Source organism: Helobdella robusta (genome assembly GCF_000326865.2).
Source record: "Helobdella robusta unplaced genomic scaffold HELROscaffold_63, whole genome shotgun sequence".
Taxonomy (NCBI): domain Eukaryota; kingdom Metazoa; phylum Annelida; class Clitellata; order Rhynchobdellida; family Glossiphoniidae; genus Helobdella; species Helobdella robusta.
The window spans coordinates 523901-544549 of NW_008705353.1; the positions used below are offsets into that span (position 1 = coordinate 523901).

General features: G+C 34.9%; 5 protein-coding genes across 5 annotated transcripts in view; 3 read left to right on the top strand and 2 right to left on the bottom strand.

The window, feature by feature from the left end:
• Nucleotides 1-4897, top strand: part of HELRODRAFT_186073 (hypothetical protein) — a 7315-nt gene extending 2418 nt beyond the window's left edge. Inside the window, exons 4-11 of the mRNA XM_009029923.1 lie at nucleotides 905-1083; nucleotides 1358-1456; nucleotides 1561-1719; nucleotides 2558-2721; nucleotides 3075-3222; nucleotides 3419-3571; nucleotides 3735-3860; nucleotides 4119-4897. Coding sequence (XP_009028171.1) covers nucleotides 905-1083; nucleotides 1358-1456; nucleotides 1561-1719; nucleotides 2558-2721; nucleotides 3075-3222; nucleotides 3419-3571; nucleotides 3735-3860; nucleotides 4119-4351 — 1261 coding nt within the window. The 3' untranslated portion in view covers nucleotides 4352-4897. The remainder of the gene's footprint in view (nucleotides 1-904; nucleotides 1084-1357; nucleotides 1457-1560; nucleotides 1720-2557; nucleotides 2722-3074; nucleotides 3223-3418; nucleotides 3572-3734; nucleotides 3861-4118) is intronic.
• A 611-nt stretch (nucleotides 4898-5508) lies between these two features.
• On the bottom strand, nucleotides 5509-10092 carry HELRODRAFT_180623 (hypothetical protein; the record flags this gene model as incomplete). Its single annotated transcript, XM_009029924.1, has 14 exons — nucleotides 5509-5580; nucleotides 6430-6552; nucleotides 6656-6876; nucleotides 7044-7101; nucleotides 7314-7450; nucleotides 7533-7630; nucleotides 7959-8350; nucleotides 8446-8561; nucleotides 8649-8763; nucleotides 8958-9025; nucleotides 9242-9379; nucleotides 9491-9617; nucleotides 9766-9876; nucleotides 10030-10092. 14 exons carry the CDS (start codon nucleotides 10090-10092, stop codon nucleotides 5509-5511), a joined length of 1839 nt encoding a protein of 612 aa, XP_009028172.1.
• A 782-nt stretch (nucleotides 10093-10874) lies between these two features.
• On the top strand, nucleotides 10875-11529 carry HELRODRAFT_88241 (hypothetical protein; the record flags this gene model as incomplete). Its single annotated transcript, XM_009029869.1, has 3 exons — nucleotides 10875-10950; nucleotides 11130-11274; nucleotides 11412-11529. The coding sequence occupies 3 exons, from the start codon at nucleotides 10875-10877 to the stop codon at nucleotides 11527-11529; spliced, it is 339 nt and encodes a 112-aa protein (XP_009028117.1).
• Nucleotides 11530-11873: 344 nt separating this feature from the next.
• HELRODRAFT_157814 (hypothetical protein) lies at nucleotides 11874-13359 on the top strand (the record flags this gene model as incomplete). The annotated part of the gene is made up of 5 exons (XM_009029925.1): nucleotides 11874-12003; nucleotides 12198-12324; nucleotides 12454-12546; nucleotides 12829-12960; nucleotides 13293-13359. The coding sequence occupies 5 exons, from the start codon at nucleotides 11874-11876 to the stop codon at nucleotides 13357-13359; spliced, it is 549 nt and encodes a 182-aa protein (XP_009028173.1).
• A 2423-nt stretch (nucleotides 13360-15782) lies between these two features.
• HELRODRAFT_193953 (hypothetical protein) lies at nucleotides 15783-20609 on the bottom strand (the record flags this gene model as incomplete). The annotated part of the gene is made up of 7 exons (XM_009029926.1): nucleotides 20128-20609; nucleotides 19696-20097; nucleotides 19404-19585; nucleotides 18837-18994; nucleotides 18535-18615; nucleotides 17531-17738; nucleotides 15783-16105 (listed from the first exon to the last, which is right to left on the bottom strand). Exons 2-7 carry the CDS (start codon nucleotides 19887-19889, stop codon nucleotides 15783-15785), a joined length of 1146 nt encoding a protein of 381 aa, XP_009028174.1. The 5' UTR covers nucleotides 19890-20097; nucleotides 20128-20609.
• Nucleotides 20610-20649: the final 40 nt, after the last annotated feature.

The following is a 20649-nucleotide window of genomic DNA, read 5'->3' on the forward strand; positions in this document are numbered from 1 at the left end:
TCTTTTTTTTCCTCTCTCTCTCTCTCTCTCTCTCTCTCTCTCTCTCTCTCTCTCTCTCTCTCTTTCTCACGCTATTCCTAAAAGATGAAGTTACAAAAAATTTGAAAAATTTGAAATAAATAGAAGATGATAAATTAGTACTCTCTTTTTCTTTCTCTTTCTCTCTCTCTATTTTCTCTCTCTCTCTCTCTCTCTCTCTCTCTCTCTCTCTCTCTCTCTCTCTCTCTCTGAAGATTCAAAAATTATTAAATACATTACGATCTAAAACAGTAGTTGCAGAGAGAGATGCTTTAATGACTTTAGCAAGATATCAAAAGATGCAAACATCCTGCACGCCATAAAATTACCATCCCCAAATAACAATAACAATAATAATAATAATAATAATACAAATAACAACAACAGCAATATCACTGCTATTACCACTACTATTACTATTGTGGCTGCTACTACTACTATTACTACTACTACTACTACTACTACTACTACTAATACTACTACTAATACTAATACCACCACTACTACTAGTAATACTACTACTAATACTACTACTACTCCTACTACCACTACTACTACAACTACTACTAATAATAATAATGGTTGAAGAAAATTGTTAATAGCAAACAGATAACAACCCAATTCAACATTAATTCATCATATCGAACTAGTCACCCAGCCAGGCTTGGCTTTTAAAATTTAAATCAGTACAAAAACACACATACACACACACATACACACAGAGACAGACACGCAAACACACACACATACTTCTGTACACAACATATCAAAAAATGTTCTCTTAGACGTACTAATCAATCTTACGCAGAAAGAGAGAGAGAGAAAGAGAGAGAGCTAAAGAAAGGGAGACATACACACGCACACACACAAACAAACAAACAAACAGGATAACTGGATTTTCCCAGCACATGGATCAAAACACACAGAGACGCGAGATTGACAGGGCCTTCCAGATTTGGTCAGACGTGGCAAACATCAGATTCCAAGAGGTCAGTCGAGATGCCGATATTGTTGTCTTCTTCCGTGCCCAAGACCACGGCGATGGCTACCCATTTGATGGACCGAGTCTGAGTTTTTCTTTTTGATCTTTTAAAATGTTTTTCCTCTGAATGGCAGTTGTTTGTTTTGTGGCATACTTGCACCGCTCTATTAAAATGTCGCTGATGGATCTTTGTAGAAAGTTGATTCAATGTTATCATCACCACAAATACATGGCAACAATAATTCATGATTGTTTGTAGTGAGTTCATTTGAAGCTCTACATACCCGACAACACTCCTCCATTCTACAAATATTTAAATGGAATTTTGAAATTAAAAATAAATATTCCTCTGGTTAGGTGGGACACTGGCCCATGCCTTCCCACCGGGCCCGGATCGCGGGGGGGATGCCCATTTTGACGAACACGAAAGGTGGAGCAGCGATGGCAGAGAGGGGAGTTAGTACCCTTTAATTATGAAAATAATAACGAACATAATAAAATAATATTTATATAATAATAATAATAATATAATAATAATAATAAAATAACAACAACAACAGCCACGGATTTGTTCATAGTTGCGGCTCACGAGTTTGGCCACAGCATCGGGATATTCCACTCGGAAGTGGAGGATGCCCTGATGTTCCCTTGGTACCAAGGGTATCAGAAGGATTACAAACTCCATTATGATGATATTGTTGCTGCCCAGACGTTATACGGTCGGTGGTTGATTGGTTGATTGATTGGTTGATCGGTTGGTTGATTGGTTGGTTGATTAATTGGTTGGTTGGTTGATTGATTGATTGGTTGGTTGATTGGTTGGTTGATTGGTTGGTTAATTGATTGGTTGGTTGATTGGTTGATTGATTGGTTGGCTGGCTGGTTGGTTGGTCTGTTGTTTATTTACTACTTATCAACCAATTATTTCGAATTCAATTTTTTATTAGTCTGGTAATTCTGTTCTACTTTCTTATTATTATTATTAATTATTATTATTATTGTTGTTGTTGTTTTTATTTTATTATAGCCCATAATTTAATCATATATCTGGTGTGTACGCCTTTTTACAACATTTGGGTGTGAACCAATTATTACTGCTTGAACGCATGTGTGCGTGTGTGTGCGTGCCTGCGTGTGTGTGTGTGCGTGTGTGTGTGCGTGCGTGTGATGGTGTTAATGTGTATGATTGATTAATTTATTGGGATGTACTAGCCATAGCCAGCCACTGACGTTGACTTTTTTTTTCATTCAGTATAATTTTTTTTCATCATTCGAAAAATTTTCAAATTAATGTTTTTATATTACCCTCGTACAGTTAGACACGCACGCACACGCACACACACAGAAGCACACGTACACACACACACACACACGTACACACACACACACACACGTACACACACACGTGTCAATATCCAAAATCTCATTACATGCAATGAAATTATTGACGCTAGTAACATTAAAATTAAATAAAGAGAAATACGGCTGAACTTTTTCCACACCATCATCTCAAACAAACCATTAAAAGTGAACTTTTTGTGTCAAAACTCCTTCTAGGCCCATCAAAAGGAGGTAGTAGGGGAAGTTTCGCAACAAAAGAGCCCACATATTCCACGACCACCCCCAGACCAAGGCCGCGGGACAGCCAGCCCAACCCCTGTAATACCGATATTGATGCTGCTACTAATTTGAGAGGGGAGATTTTTGCATTCAAAGATAAGGTAGGTCGTTTGGTTGAGATGTTTTTTTGTTTGTGTGCGTGTATGTACGTGTGTGTGTGTGTGTTTATTTGTTTGTATGGGCGTTTGTTTGTATGTTTGTTTGTTCGTTTTTATGTGTGTATGTTTGTTTGCTTGCTAGCTCATTGTTCATTTTTAAAGTAACAACGAAACAAACACAACAACACCAACATCAACAACAACATCAAAAACAACAACACCAACATCAACAACACCAACATCAACAACAACATCAAAAACAACAACACCAACATCAACAACACCAACATCAACAACAAAATCAACAACACCAACAACATCAACACCAACAACAACATCAACATCAACAACAACAGTGGTATTGGAGGTTCGATCAGAATGGCGCCCTGATAAACGGTCGACCTTATGAGACGCAGTATTTTTTCAAGCTGCCAACCGGTTTGAACGTCATAGATGCTGTTGCTGAAATACCTGGCAAGAGGGAGAGAACCATGTACATTAGTGGTATGTGTGTGTGTGAGTGTGTGTGTGTTGGTGTATGTCTGTGAGTGTGTGTGGAGTGTGTGTACCCACTACGATCGTGTGTGTATGTGATATATCTTAATTCACACACACGAACACACACACACACACATAAACACACACACAAAAACACACACACACACAAACATACACAAACACACACACACATACATAACAGGTAACAGATACTGGCTACTACACCTCCTTGATATCGAGTACGGATTCCCGAAATCCGGAAAACCTCTGACATCCTTGGGAATCCCGGCCGACATCACGAAGATTGATGCTGCTCTGTATTGGAAGTACAACGGAGCTGTCTATCTCTTTGCTGGTGCGTCAGACCTTTTTGTATTTTAAGTCGTAGAGTGAGAGAGAAGGGGGGGGGGGAGAGGGAGAAAGAGTGAGTTTATAAATATATTTTAAACTAATATATATATATATATATATATATATATATATATATATATATGTATATGTATAATTTTAATCGCAAGGTTACCTGTATTGGAAGCTGGACACTAAAGGACAGGATTTATACATAGCGGATGGCTATCCGAGGGCATTTGACATGTGGGATGGAATCCCGGTCCCAATCGACGCCGCTTACACAGCTTCAGACAGTTAGCTGCTTTGCTACAATGTTTCTTATTCAAAAAGTTAAAGAGTATTCTTTACTGCAGTTTGAATGCCTGCTATCCCGGGTTTGAATGCAAGCGTGGGCGGAACTTTAATTGCCGACGCAAGTAATTTTTAATGGTGTGATGTCGTCACACCTCGAACAGATCTGACACGCATACAAAAATTTCAAAAAAAAAACAAAAAAAAACAAATCAAAATTCCAATCTATGAAGTTTAATTCATTTTTCCCAAATGAACAGACAGAACATTCTTCTTCCGGGGGACGCAATTCTGGGAGATCGACAACGCCAGGATGATGGCCCTACCCGGGTACCCCAAGGACATCGGCCAGATGTGGCTCAACTGCCCACAATCCCTCCAATCCAGAAACAGTTCTCCGCCGAATCTTTCCAAAAATGTGGCCTTCACAATTTTTGGCGCCCTGTTCATCACTGTTGTATTTTTGCTTGGAGATGTGCACCTGACTGGTTGATCATGATAATTATGACAGAAATTATAGTTATAATTATGATAGAAATTATAGTTATAATTATGATAGAAATTATAGTTAATTATTATGAAATTATGACGATGGATGTTGTAACTCATTGTAGTCTTATATTATCGTAAAGCACAATTTAAATACAATCTATATTTTATATTTCTGTCATAATTTTTCCAATCTTAAACTTGCTTACACGCACACGCAAACACATACACACATACATATATGTTTGCTTGTGTGTGTATTTATTCTTGTCTATATATTTCCAATTTTAGCCATAAAATCCATTTAACATTATTCCAAAAAGATATTTTTACATTGTTAGCGCTGTATTTCAGGACATTTTCGATGTTTCTATTTAAATAATAATAAAAATTATTATTATATATTATATTATATTATAATAATTATTATATAATTATTGTTTTCCTATTATTAGCTATGTTATATCACTAGGCAATATTTTTAGCGGCGGAAATAATAATAATAAATTATATAAAAACAAATATATTTATTTATTTATTTTATTCATTCAAAATAATAAAATAAAATTAATATTCTTGTTTTATTGTATTTTTATTATTAAAATGACGAAATCAAAATGTTACAGCATGGTATGTGGGTGAAGTTAGTAACGCTAAGATTAAATGTCATTTAGAAGTTTGCAATCAGCCCATAACCAACCAATCAATCAACCAATCAATCGACCAATCAGTCAATCAACCATTCATTCATTCATTCATTCATTCATTCATTCATTCATTCATTCATTCATTCATTCGATCGGTCGATCAATCAATGCCTCCGTGAGGATGATGTGCTGCCATGTGATCTGCAAACCTGTTGTGAAATGAGTACAATCAGTCATCCAATAATTAAATCAATCAATCATTTAATCAATCAATCAATCAATCAACCAGCCAACCAACCAACTAATCAATCAAGTAAGCTAGCACATTAATCAATCAACTAATCAACCGACCGACCAATTATTTAAAGAACTTCATAGATCAGACATCTTAATTGATTAGGTAATAAATTAATTTGGTTGATTAAGAGATTGATTGTTTGAAATCATAATTTAAAAATTATGACAACGATCGTCATAATTATCATAATTATCGTAATTATCATAATTATTATAATTACTTCTGGTGCCAGTCTTCAGCTGCAGAATCTCTCTGGCATGAAGCGGTGTAGGCCAACTTGTACAGTACCTGATGATGATGATGACGACGACGAGGATGATGATGAAGATGACGATGGTGGTGATGATGATGATGACGATAACGATGGTAGTGGTGATGATGGTAGTGGTGAGGGTGGTGGTTAACTCACCAAAAACACAAATATGTGAAGGAATAAAGTGTAGAAAAATACGATGGTTCTTGCTTTTTTGCTTCCCATTATGAATCTTCCCTGTCAGTCAATCAATCAATCAATCAATCAATCAATCAATCAATCAATCAATCAATCAATCAATCAATCAATCAATCAATCAATCAATCAATCAATCAATCAATCAATCAATCAATCAATCAATCAATCAATCAATCAATCAATCAATCAATCAATCAATCAATCAATCAATCAATCAATCAATCAATCAATCAATCAATCAATCAATCAATCAATCAATCAATCAATCAATCAATCAATCAATCAATCAATCAATCAATCAATCAATTAACCAGCCAATCAATCAACCAATTAATCAGCCAACAAAGAAACACATCCACCTACCATTCCGAGTGTAATTTTATCGTAAGGTTTCAAATCCATGTACCTCCTCATTCTTTCTTTCTGATTGAAAGAATGAAAGGGGTCCAACCTCTGATCATACTGCGACGAATAGCGAAGCTCCGTTTCGTCCATTTGCTGACTGGTCGATGAGGATTGATGGTAGGCGTGGCTTGCAGACTGCTGCGTGTTGTGATTGGTCGACGAAGAGTGGGCAGCCGATGATTGGTTGATGTTGAAGAGGATAAAATGATGAAAACAACACGCACACATACAAACACGTGCACATACTCACACACACACAAACACACACACACATACACAACCTTAGCATTGTGTGAATAGCCTTGTAGGAACTTTATCTTCTCGTACAGCTTCAAATTATCCGACCTCAACTTGTCCATCTCGTTTTGAAGCATCTGGTTCTGCTGCTGCTGCACTAGGGACACCTACGTCATCGTCATTATCGTCGTCGTCGTCATCATCATTACGATCACCCTCGCCATCATCATCATCAAGATCACAACCATCATTATCACAACTCTTTCTTACAGTTTCCAGTTCTTGGGCTCTCAATCTAAACCTCTCTCTCTGATTTTGTATGATCGTTATCAGGCCGTCGGACGAACTTTTGCTGCTGCTGCTGCTGGTGATGATGCTGCTGCTGTCGCTACCACCAATACTGCTGCTGCCATTACCACCTCCGGCGTCCCTACTACTTTCTAAGTTAGATGCGGTAGTAGTTTTTGACAGGGTTGAAACATTTGTAGAAGCTGGTTGATTAGCAGATAGATTGATGGATGAATGGATGAATGTACCAATGAAAGAATGTACGAACGAATGAATGAATGAAGAATGAATGAGCAAATAATTGAATAAAAAATCATTAATGAATGAAAGAATGATGAAGACGAGATGAACTTTGAACCCAGCAACTTACTCTCTTTAACAATGCTTGCCACAATGTCTGCAGTCTGATTGGTCGTCACTGCCTCACCCTGTTCAATTATCGATGAATACAATTTCTAATTTCTCGAACCCCACCCCATCAACCAACCAATCAATCAATCAGTCAGTCAATCAACCAACCGATTGACAAACCCAGACATTCATTCAGACCAACGGACATACACATACAGCTAAACAAACAAACAACCAGACAGACCGACAGACAAGACAGATAGACAGAGAGACGGACAGACAGACAAACCTCTGCGTCTCCTCTAAACATAACAGACAGTGCATTAACACTCCTTAGATCTTCCTCCAGCTGCAGTATCAACCTCTTCTGATCCTGCATCATTCGGATCGAATCCGAGTACTGCTCCTGCAACTTCTGGCACCTCTCTGTCGGCGAGTTGAGAGGTCAGGTTAGGTTAAGTTCACGAGGTCAAGGGCATAATTGGATCAAGTTGGGTCAAGTTAATACCTTTTACATCGTTGAAGGCGCATTTGATGGTGGTGTTCTCGTTCTGTAGCAGTCGGTTCTTCTCCAAAAGCAGCGTTTCCAAACTTTTCGTTTCAGCCCTCAAGGACGACGACGACGATGACGACGATGATTGTTGTTGTTGATGATGATGGTAGTGGTCGTTGTTGAGCTGTTCGTCATTCTGGTTGTTCAGACAGGAGAATTCTAGCGACTTCAAGACGCTTCAGTGACATCATTTCATCATTTCATCATCATCATCATCGTCGTCGTCATCATCATCATTATTTGTATTAACAGCACCAATGTCGACACCAGAGTCCTTTGCATTCAACTGAACAACACACGGCAAGAACACAACGAAGCGTACATATGCATATATGACATCACCATCCCTTTCTTCATCTCACTGTTTCATCACTATCTCACCTCAACTCTCTCCTAATCTCATCGTAATCTTCTTGCTTCTTAAGCAGCGCCTGCAACTTATCGAATGCTTCATTCTTATTGGCCAGCTCTTCCTCCAATCTGGCCAATTGAGAGGAGCTTGAGTCTCGAAGCTTGTTCACCCTTTGTTGAAGGCGTTGTACATCCTCAACCAACTGAGAAACCTCCTTCTCTTTAGCAGCCAGTTCAACTTCTAAGCTAGCCCTCTTCAAAATATCAATGGCATGGCCGGCCGACAGCTCATCGCGTCTGTGTACATCCCTACCACTGCTGACGTCATTGCTGTCCTTAATAACGGTAGCTAGGTTGTGGTCGTCGTTGTTGTCGCCCAGATTGCGCAGCTGCTCCAGCAACCTCTCTGCAGTCAGTGCTCGCTGCAGGTGGAAGTTATTTTTGAAAGAAAGTATTGAAAAAACGAATTGGGATTGAACAAGATGGGATTTTTGATGAAAGGTCAAAAAGACCTGACCTCGTTTGCCCTCTCAAGGTCACCAATGAGGAGGTCAACCTCGTCAGATTTCGCCGCCATCGCTTCGTCGTGTTTTGCCTTGACATCAAACAAATCAGACTGCACTGAATTGAGAGCTGAGTGAATGAATGAATGAATAAGTGAATGAATGAATGAATGAGTGAATAAACTAACCAATCAAATCAGTCAACCAACCAACCAACCAGATTGAAGAGTATTAACTCTGTGTTCGGCCTCTCCAAGTTTCTTTGCCAGATCAGTCTGCTTGTCAATCCAATTTTTTTCTTTCTCTACGTAGTTCCTCTGCAGCTCTTTCTCCTTCTCGTTGGCCATCATCTTCGATTTGATTGGTTGATTAGTTGGATGGGTTAATCAATCGATTGATTAATTAATCGATTGACTGATTGATGAGATCCTTGATTGATAATGATGATGACGACTAGTATGATGGAGATGATGATGATGGGAATGATGATGATGATAATGGGAATGATGATGATGATGACACCAACATTAGCCTGCATCTCCATCTTGTCTTCAAACTCTTTTATCTTCTCCTTCAACTGTTTCACCGTTATTTCTTTGAACAAACAATACACACATACACAAACATACATACATAGATACATACATACATACATACAAAGAAACACATACTTACAAACAACAAAACACGCACACATACATACATTGGACACATACAAAACACACATGCAAACACACATACATATAAACATACATACAAAACATACATACATACAAACATACATGCATACAAACATACATACATACAAACCTTGATTTTTAACTTCAGCAAATTCACTATTATACTCATCCAGCCTATCTTTTAATTGCTTGTTGATCAGTTCTAGTTCGGGTAACCTTGATGCCCTCTTCTGCAATTGTAAACTGTACTCCAAAGCTACTGTTGGGTCTGTTTATAATTATTTATAGTTGTTTATTAATATTATTATTATTGTTCATTATTATAAATAGTATTTATTAATGTTTATTATTGTTATTATTGTTCTAATTATAGTCTAACCTGGAATTTCCAAAATCTTTTTATAGATATTTAAGAATGCAGTCTCTCCGATTTTGCTCCTCTTTGATAGGGCATCGATTTCAGCTTGAAAAAGTCTCAACAGTGGGGCCACAATTTTTTTAATTTCCTTAGTGTTATTAATTTAAATAAGCATTTATTAATAATAAAAATGATCTGGTAACTTTATTTATAAAAAAGATATTGGTTTATACTTTTTAATAGTTTATACTTTATAGTATTATTGTTTCATGAATCAATAAAAAACTATATTTAACATCTGGGGTGGTCCGTTTAAATTCTTTGGTCATTTCAACGAGCTTCTTCCTAGAAACTTCACTCTCATCTTGACGGGTTGCTATTTCTGCAGCATCTTTGTCAAGATCTCTCTGTTGTAAAAAGTAGTGTTTAATTTTCGCAAAAATATAATTTTCAGTTAATGATTTTAATATGATTAGAGTTTGTGAAGGTTTTTATATAATATTTGTAATCTAAAAACTTTACTAATTGCTGGCTAATTCAATAAAAAAAAACATTGATACTTGAATGTTTACGAGTTCAAAAGCCTTCCAGTATTCGTACATTGAATTAAGACTATTTGACATGGTTTTAATTTAAAATTAGTAAAATTATATTATATAATTGTTATATTTATTTAATAAATAAATATTTTAATTTATTTATTTTAAATGTAAACCAAAACACTACGAAGATTACGTTGGTTAGATACGCTTTTTTTAAAGGTAAAGTAATGGAAGGCTGTATACGCATTTGATGAGAATAACATCTATGATTGCAAATTAATTGATATTTAAACTAATTAAAAATTTGTTTTTTAGTTACAAAATAATAATAATAATAATGTTTTTTTAATTAATGTTTTATTTGTTTGAAAAAGCTCCTCAAAATAACATCAAGATTGGTAATTTAATTTGAGTTACGATCGAGTTAAAGACATCGTGCTAAGTTTATTACCAGCATGTCGTTAACTTTTCTCCTAAAAAAGTTGTAGAGATCTCGCTATTTTTTTACTGCATCTTTATTAAACTTTTCGTAAAATGTTACAATGCTTAAAGCAATTTACAAAATTATCTATTTCGAATAGTTTATTAAAGACCAATGCACTCACCACTTCATCTCTGATAAAAAGATTAGAATCCGGCGAGTCAGATTCCGGAGATCCAAAGTACAATCCATATCCTTGTTATGAAACACCTTCACCTTACAGAAACCGCAGGGGGATTAAGAGGTTCTACGAATACAAACTTTTTACTACAGGTCGGGATTAATTAATATTTTTTGCATAATAATTAATAAATATTAAATAACTAATTAATTAGGTACCTTGCCAAGGCCGACTGGGGAATGGGAAGATATACCAGTTCCAATGCCTAAATGGGATCCCCAAAAATTAAATGCCTGGACCTCTAAAAAGGCTTTGTTTGGTCAAAATGATTATATTGGTTAGTTTAGTAATTTAGTTTCAAGTAACCCATTTTAAAGTTTATTATAAACTTTTCAGTTTTTTTATTAATTAGGGATTCAATTTTAGTATTAAATAATTTTTGATTAATAATTTTGTTTTGAAACTTTAGTTAACTTTTATAGATATGTATCATATGTTAATTTAAATTTAATTTAGATATTTTGGGAGATGGAACAGTACATCCCTGGGAATTGTTATCAGCACCCCCATGGCTGAAAGGTTTCAAAGGTAATGAGATGCAAAGACTCATTCGTCGATTAGGAGTTCAAGGTGAATTCCTCAAAGATACCTACCCATCAAAGTATGTTAAAAACTTTTCATATATTTCCCCTGATGAACTACAATAGCATTTTTTTATCCAATTTAGATGATTTTATCTTTTTATAACTTCATTGATTTATAATTTATTATTCAATTTATTTTTTGTCCGTTTTTTAGGTACCATCAGATAACGAAACAGATAAGGTACCTATACAACAAGTTAAACAGGAGGAGGAAGGCGCCATACTGGGGTGGCTACAGTAGATTCTCCAGAATTGATAAACCCGTCATTTAATTTAACTTGTTCTTAATTATCATTATTTTGTGATTGTATCTTTCTTATTAAATAAAAAAGAACTGATCGTTTAATCTCTTGTCTTTCTGCCATTTTAAAATAACTTGTAGAAAAGATACTTTTGGTTAAAATTATTAAAATATATTTTATAAACAAAATGAAAAAGTTTTTAGTGAAATTTAACTTTTGAGCGTGTTACCGACTGGAATAGAATCATAAGAGTATTTTTTTTCTTGCAAGTTTAACCGTCTATGCTCTGCTGACATGGCATATTTCTTTTAGTCTGGGCGTTAATAGGTGTCAGTCTAGTAGTTTTTTTCACCCTGATTTTCCGGTATTTCGAAATGGCCTCGAAAACTAAAAAGTTAACTAAGCAGGAAGAATTGTTGTTGCAGGATTTTAGCAGAAATGTCAGTACAAAGTCGTCTGCCCTTTTTTACGGGAATGCTTTTATTGTGTCTGCTATCCCCATTTGTTAGTTTTTATTTTAATTTCCTCACTTTTTTGTTTAAAATTCTAAATAAAATAAATAAGTTGAAGGGAATGATTATTACAAATTTGTACAATGCGTTATTTTGTTTGAAATCTAATCATGAATTTCTAATTATCTTGGTCATAAAATGAAGTATAATTAAATAAAAAAAAAACCAAATGAAAATCTTTCCAAGGGTTGTTCTGGAGAATTCACCAGATAGATATGTACATGTCAATCATTCTCTTCCTAATCTTTACCAGTGTCAGTACCTACCTCGTCGCTCTGGCCTACAAGAATGTCAAATTTGTTCTTAAACACAAGTAATTTGTAACTATCTTCTTTTAATCACAAGTAACTATCTTCTTTTAATATTTAATCTGCTAATTATTATTAACTTTTTAATTAATGACTAGATTTATTTGATTTAATTTTTTATTTCCCTGAAAAAGGATTGCCATAAAGAGAGGTGAGGCTGTCAACAGAGAGGTCATGAGGCAGATTGCTGACGACAAAAAAATGTCAAAGCAGGAGAAGGAGGAAAGGTCTGATGATGTGATAATACTAATCTTTCATTTCAAATAAATCATTCAAGATGGTGTTGCGACGTAATAGTGCCTGGTTCAGCTGTTGCAACTGATTGGGTTCAAATGCAAAGTGATCTCAGCCATGTATTAATAAAATTCATAAGATGGTTTAGTCATTTGCTGCTAATGTTTTTATCAGGTTTTTTGAAATTAAATCAGTAAATATTAATAATTTCTTGTTCTATGGAAATTTAATTAATAATTATTTTAATTGGTTAATTTGATTACTGATAAATTTAGAGTTTTGTGGAAGAAGAACGAGGTTGCAGACTATGAGGCGACAACATTTTCCATCTTCTACAACAATGCCCTCTTCTTGGTCCTCGTCATCGTCGCATCATTCTATCTTCTTCGCTCTTTCTCTCCATATGTGTTAGTTTTTTTTCTGTTTAGTCTTTCTCTCTCTTTCTCTCTCTCTCTCTCTTTCTCTCTCTCTCTCTTTCTCTCTCTCTCTTTCTCTCTCTCTCTCTCTCTCTCTCTCTCTCTTTACTTCACTTTTTCTTATATTTTAGAACTCATAAGTTCATTAGATTTCTAAATTAAATGACCTGCTTTTTATGATCGAGTAATTTTTTGGTTCAATATTATTTTTCAAATATAAAAACGTTTTCTTCTTTCAAATATAATAAATTAATTGATTATTATTTTATAATAATAATATTATTTATTATATTATTTATAATTATTAAATTATTCTTCCCCAGCAACTACAGTCTGTCAATGGTTACAGCTAGTGGTCTCTTGGCTCTGTTCTCTACCAGTTCAAAATGAAAACATGAATCATAATAACTATAATAATAATAATTATTATCACAATTGAAAATAATAATTAATAAATATGTTAAATAAATATTTTAATTGTTTTTCGTTATCTCTGTAATAATTTGTCAATAATAGTTTATTATTGGATCATTGTGTATTTGTTGTTGCGGTTGTCGTTGTGGTTGTTGTTGATTTTATGTCATTATTGAAATGAATTAATAAAAGGTTGAAACAGTAAATTTCCAATTTATTAATAAGAAACAATCAATTATGAACCTGTGTTAACAATAATCACCATTATTAATGTTATAATTTTAAATTAAAAAATGAAACGCTAATTTCATATTAGTAAGTTAGTGATAGAAATTGAACACAACACCGGGTATATCTGCAGTTTGCATTATGACAACCGAAATTTTTAACTAACGAAAATTTTGAAATCTTTTTAAACATCAAGGTCCGAGAAGGTTTCATTCACACTTTTTGTGTTTCTGTGTGATTTTGCGTATGTGTGTGTTTCTGTGTGTGTGTTTGTATATATATATATATATGTATGTGTGTGTGTGTGTGCGTGCATTTATAAGCAAAGTTTGTAGGGAACAATTTTACTTTAGCGTATCTAATTATAGTTGGATAAAGTTATAATAGAAGTGAGCTAAGAAACGTTTCAGAGAGAGAGAAAGAAAAGAAAGAATAATAAAAAGACAGAGAGAGAGAAAGAGAGGGAGAGAGATCAAGGGCGAGATTAAATCCTTCACAGACACAAACAACAAAATTCATATTTTCAAAGGCAAGTTAACGCGTTTAAACCTTCGGTTCAATCAATCTCTTAGAAAACACAGTACTACATATCGTCATATTATTACTAATATTCTTCTAATTATTCCTCCATTTCTTCTTTTTATTATTATTATTAATTTATTATTATTTTTATTTGATGTTTTGAGAAAACAACAACAAATAGTCTGTTGTTTTTGGGTAGAAATTGGTAGAATCAGATTTGATGCTGAAACTGATAAGAATAATAAAAAACTAATAATGATGATGATGAATCTAATGATATCATTGTTGTTTTTATTATCAGTGTTTGTAAGTGTATAGATATTTTTCTTCTTTTTGATGAGAATGTTTTCAATGATTAAGATCGCTCTCTTTACTGAAGAAAAAGCTAACAGAGTGAACGTTTTGTTTGCCACTATCATTACTCCTATCTCTAATAATCTATACCTTAATATTAATAGGAGGGGTTGAGTGTAGTAACTGTAGCAGCAGCAGCAGCAGCAGCAGTAGTAGTAGTAGTAGTAACAGTGGTAGTAGTAGTAGTAGTAGTAGTAGTAGTAGTAGTAGTAGTAGTAGTAGTAGTAGCAGCACTAGTTATTTCTTCTGTCTGCTCTATTTCATTTAAAATTATTATTAAGCCAAACGTATTACATAAAATTTTTGTGTATTATTGTATGTATGTGTGTATATATATGAGTGTGTGTGTGTTTGTTTGTTTGTATGCATGCGTGTATGTGTTTGTATGTATGTATCTATAAACAAATAGAAATCGAAACAGCAGAGAAATAAGAACTCCCATCAAGAGATTCCACACGCTGATTAATTGATTTTAAATTTTAAACAGAAACTTTTTTTTCAACTCGATTGCTTGTGTTTCACACACACACACACACACACACACACACACACACACACACACACACACACACACACACACACACACGCACACACACACACACGCACACAAACACGCACAAACACACACACACACAAACATACATATATATATATATATATATATATATATATAACTTTTTATCCGATGGATGAATTAATAATAGTTTGTGAAGGATTTCCGTGTGTTGTTGCTTGCTAGTTGTTGTTTGAAATTGCTAAAAACAAGAGAAGCATACACACAGACACACGCACACACACACACATACATACATACACACACATACACACACACACACACACACACACACACACATACATACATACACACAGAGAAAGATAGGAAAAGAGAACTAATAAAAAGATACGAGTTAAGATAAGAGTTAAAAATACTTCTCTTTCTTGAAACAATTTTCTAGGGAAGATTTTGTGTTTATGTCTAGCTTGTAGTTTACTCCAAGATAATTTTATTGGTTTACGTGTATGTAGGTGGAAATATGTGTACGTGTGTGTACGCGCGCGCTCGCGTGTGTGTGTATGTCTGTTTATCATCTACCTATCATACAAAAATAAACATAGAAATACTGATTGCGATATATGCAGTGTTAAGCATGCAATGATATTAATGAAATGAAACAAAGCCACTGACTTGATGGAGAGTTTAAGCTGAAAAATTTCATTCAACACACACACACACATACACACACAAACACACATACACACGCACACGCACAAAAACACACACTCACGCACACAGATCAATACGGCACAGCGCAATTACACTGAACAGCGCTTTCCTTGCTAGTTGACTTGAGGAAATCTTCGTAAGAGACATTAGCGTAGTTGGGGGAGTCCGTCAGATTAGGAGATTTAGTGAAGTGACTTTTAATTTTGGCAGAGTGCAGACATGTCGGTTGGTGGCCACTGGAGAAATTGGGTGGAGGTGGTAATGGAGGAGGGGGGTGTTGCGAAAGAAGGGGCTGATGAAATCTTATTCCTCTTTTCGGCCCGTCTGATTTTGGTGGTTTCGGGGGTTTTGCTGTTATGATTGGCTGGTAGTTCCGGGCGTGGTGTTTTAGCCCTGTTTGATTGGTTGAAATTCAACAAAAACAATAATAATAATAATGACAATTTATATAGAGCTAATGAAAGCAGCTGAAGGCCTCAGTTGGCTATTAAGTTTCTGAAGCTTCTTTACAAATTTTCGACTTGAGATTTTTATTAAAAAAAAACAGAAACTTGAAGACTCATGTAAAAATAATTGAAAACATATTGATTAGAAAAGCAGAAAATATGAAATCGTAATCTCATTCCATCCAAATTTCCACCTCAAACGCACGCACCAGCCAGCCTACAAACAATTCTATGAAATGTTTTCACCAACAATTAAGAAAAAATTTCATCTGAGAATTATTCAATCCACAACACCTGGATCACATCCAGTAGACATTGGTCTCAATTTGAAACGTACAATAACTTGAATAATTAATAATAGAGGATGTAGCACTAGCTCAGAAGCGCACGTACTCCTACTAGCTTACACACCAAAAAACTTAAAAACACAAGATAAATTGAAGCTTGAAGCGAGAGAATTAAATTGGAAAAGATATATATTATATACGTAAAAGAACAACGTGGAATAACAATGCAACGTAAACTAAATCAACTACACCCGATATGTGCGTACATGTGTGTGTATGTACGTGTGCGTATGTGTATGTATGTGTGTGAACAAAATAAAAACAAAAAAAAAACAGAAAAAAATGTTAAATAAGGAAAACGAACAGGTATTGTGTGTGCGCTTTGGCTCGAGACGGTGTAAAACAGACCGATTTTTTTTTCGTTTAGCCGAAAAAATATTTAAAAAATAATAAAAAAATAAATTAATGAAATAAATTGTTGATATTTTCACTATTTCAACTACTGATTCAATTCCTTGTTCCATTTTTGAACAATATTAAATAATTTTTTCGAATGAAGGTACAGTTCAAAATTTGAAAACAGGTTTTTAATGTAAATATTTGTAATTAACATTTAGATCAAAAAATTCTCTCTCTCTCTCTCTCTCTCTCTCTCTCTCTCTCTCTCTCTCTCTCTCTCTCTATCTATCTATCTATCTGACTCTGTCTCTCTCTGTCTCTCTCTCTCTATTTTATATTTTATTTCATCTTCTATGCTCTATCTTACACTCTTTGTTTTGAGAAAGATATAGATATAAACAGCAACGTCTTGTTTTTTTCGTTCATATTCGAATCTATCGGTTGGTCTAACTACCTATCTATCCTTTTACCGATCTATCTATCAGTCAATCTATCTATCCATCTATCAATCAGTCATCAATCTATCTATCTCTCTATCTATCAGTTTATCAATCTATCTAATCTATCTACCTATCTATCCAATAATCAAACAATTTATCATAAGATATGCCCGGATCTTGGTATATTAAATTGTTGTTGTTGTTGGCGTTCGTTTTCCTTATTATCCAAACTCGCCGAGTGCCGACCTGCTTCTACATCTCGTCTCTCATCCTCTTCATCACCGCCCTGGTGGTTTATCGGCTGCTGCTGTTGCTGCTGCTGCTGTGGCGTTTCCTTTCTGTGGAAGACAAGGAAGCAGGATTTCAGGCGCTCGAAGGATGCTTTTTGTGAGAAGAAGAGATCGTAGAGGGCCCCTCCGAATACCCCGCCAAGGATTGGGCCGAACCAGTAGACCTGGATGTGTTAGTGTGTGTGTATGTGTGTGTTTGTGTGTGTGTTTGTGTGTGTATTTGTCTGTTTGTGTGTATGTATGTATCTGTCTGTTTGTGTGTATATGTGTTTGTTTCTAATTCTCTTGTTTCTCTCTCACTATTCTACGTAAGCTTGAGTCTGTTTGTGTGATGTTTGTAATTAATTAATTTATTTAATTTTTAAATTATTCCAGTTTTAGTAAATTTATTTATAGAAATTCGCAAAAATGGCGCGCGTTTTAATACGGCAATCTCGATGTTTGAATGAAGGTCCGTTTGGGAAATCATTTGCCAATAACTTCTGCTATGTATAATGATTGTAAGTGCGTCTTTGTGTGTGTGTGTTTGTGTGTGTGTGTGTGTGTGTGTGTGTGCATGTATAAAGACATGTATGTAAGCCTTTAAGTGTATTTGATATATGTATATATGTATATATATATTTATTTATATATATATATAGATGAGTGTGCGTGTGTAGGATATTTATAATTGTATTGCATTTCTTTATCTGTATTTACAATCATTAATATATAATAATAATTGTTATTATTATATTTTATAATTATTATTATTATTATTATTTGAGAACGTGTTATCTCAGTCTATTTATAAAATTTTGCAAACTGAGATAACACCCTCTCAAACGTTAATAATAATTATTTTTAAATATGAAAATAATATTCATTAATTATTTTTAAATATAATAATAATAATAATAATTATTATTATTATTATAAATTAATGATTAACACTAATGAATCTGCTTTGAGACTACTAACCCAATGTTTGCTCCAAACTCCGCCAATCAGAGCCGGCCCGAAACTTCTCGAGGGGTTCATACTTGCACCAGAAAACGGTATCTAAAACGTGATTGGTTGATTGGATAAGCATAAATAAGAGCCACGCATAAATTATCCGGATATTTTTTGGCATCTATTACAAAAATTTAACAACAACTTGACGTAAAAATAACGCAGACTCCATTTTTTACAAAACTCAACGCCAGAATTTTTGACAAAATGCAATTAACGACAGCAGAATCAAATAGATAATAAACTAATTTGTAAACATGGAAGCTTACAGCAAAGAGCGATGCGGCCGCGAATGTTACTCCTATGAGGAAGGGGCAGACGCTTTCTGGCACGCCTCCATCCTCCGGTGCTTTCTTGTCGTAGCAGGCGAAGAAGACGAAGACGAAGAAAAACGTGGCGAAAAATTCCACCCCGAACGCATGGCTTTCTGGTACGTGTTCAGCCGGAATGGTGCAACCTTTGTGTGCGTGCGTGTGTGTGTGTGCGTGTGTATGTGTGCGTGCGTGTGCGTGTGTGCGTGTGTGTTTTAAAAAAACCAGAGCAACATATTTATAGCACTACAGACAAACAAATAAGAAATTTTGAAATGATTTTTTATAAGTCTCTGACTGCGTCTGTTTAATCGTTCGTTAAAATAGTATGCTAATTCGTTTAAGGCAATGTAGATAACGAGTTAGTTAGATGAGTGTGCGTGTGTGTGTGTGTGGTATGTCTATGTGCGTGTGTGTGTACGTGCGTGTGTGTTAAAAATAGAATAGGTTCTGGTTTTAAATAAAAAAGTTGATTGAGGAGACATAAACGCACTACTACTAAGAATAGTAACAACTCCAACGAACCAATCCGGTGGTAGGTAGAGTTCCTCTGCTCAAAACTTGTGACCCCGAAGACGAAGGATGCCCCTAGGACAGCCCCCAACAACTGACCCACTAAATAAAGCAGTGACCGCATCACGCTTGTTCGTCTTGTCGCCAGTAATGCCAAGGTCACTGAGCTGACTATTTGACCTTCACTGATTGACCTTTAAAATGAGAGCGTGTGTGTGAGAGAGAGAGGAGCAAGAAAAAGAGAGAGAATGAGAAAGAAAGCTACTTTTAAAATTTCCAACTAGAGAGAATAAAATCTACTAACTTGAAAACATAGAGCAGCGCAGTGTACGTCAGTCCAAAGGCCAGGGCAATCCTGACCGAATCAGGGTGCTCTTGGTTCGGGGTGTGAATCCAAGCCCCGCAACCGACCAGCACCAAAACCATCGACCCCACAAATTCAGCCAATAGACACCTCCAAAATTTAAAGTGTTTCACATCTTCTAGGAGACGAGTCATGCTGGACTTTAGGCTGTCGCCGAGACGGAAAAAAAAGTTTTGTAGACCGCTGCAGCGACCGCGGTTTAGTTTCAGTGGAGATGGAATTTTGTCTGTCGGTTGTCGATCCACTATAAAAATGAAGTGATACGGTTTTTTATCGGTATGTGAGATACGGTTTTGGATGCCGATATAATGACGTGTGTGTGTGTGTGTGTGTGTGTGTGTGCGTGCGTGTGTGTGTCAGTTTTGGTATATCTGTATGTGTGTGCGTGTTTAACGGGTTGTAATGGTATATTTGAAGATGATGAAGAAGACGACGACGATGATGAACAAGTTTTTTTTTATTTATAAACTATTCAAGTGTTCGCTAGTTAATGCAGGTTCACTGATCAGCATAAACAAACTTGTGGAATAATATATTATTATTATTGTTATAATAATAATTATTATTATTATTGTTGTTGTTGTTATTATTATGCCTTCATATTTTTATTATGCTTATGCATATGGCATGTTAAAATGAATAGAATAAATTAATTATTGCACTTACACTAACAACGGTCAAAAAATTATAATTTATTATTATTATTATTATTATTATTATTACTACTACTACTATTACTATTATTGCATCAACAACATCAACAACAACAACAACAACAACATTAATACAAAAACCTCATTAAAAATTTAATTACTGCTTTAAATACACACAAATGTATAGACCTCAACTTGGCAATATTATGCTATGCCTGGCGAATATCGTGAACTTAAACGC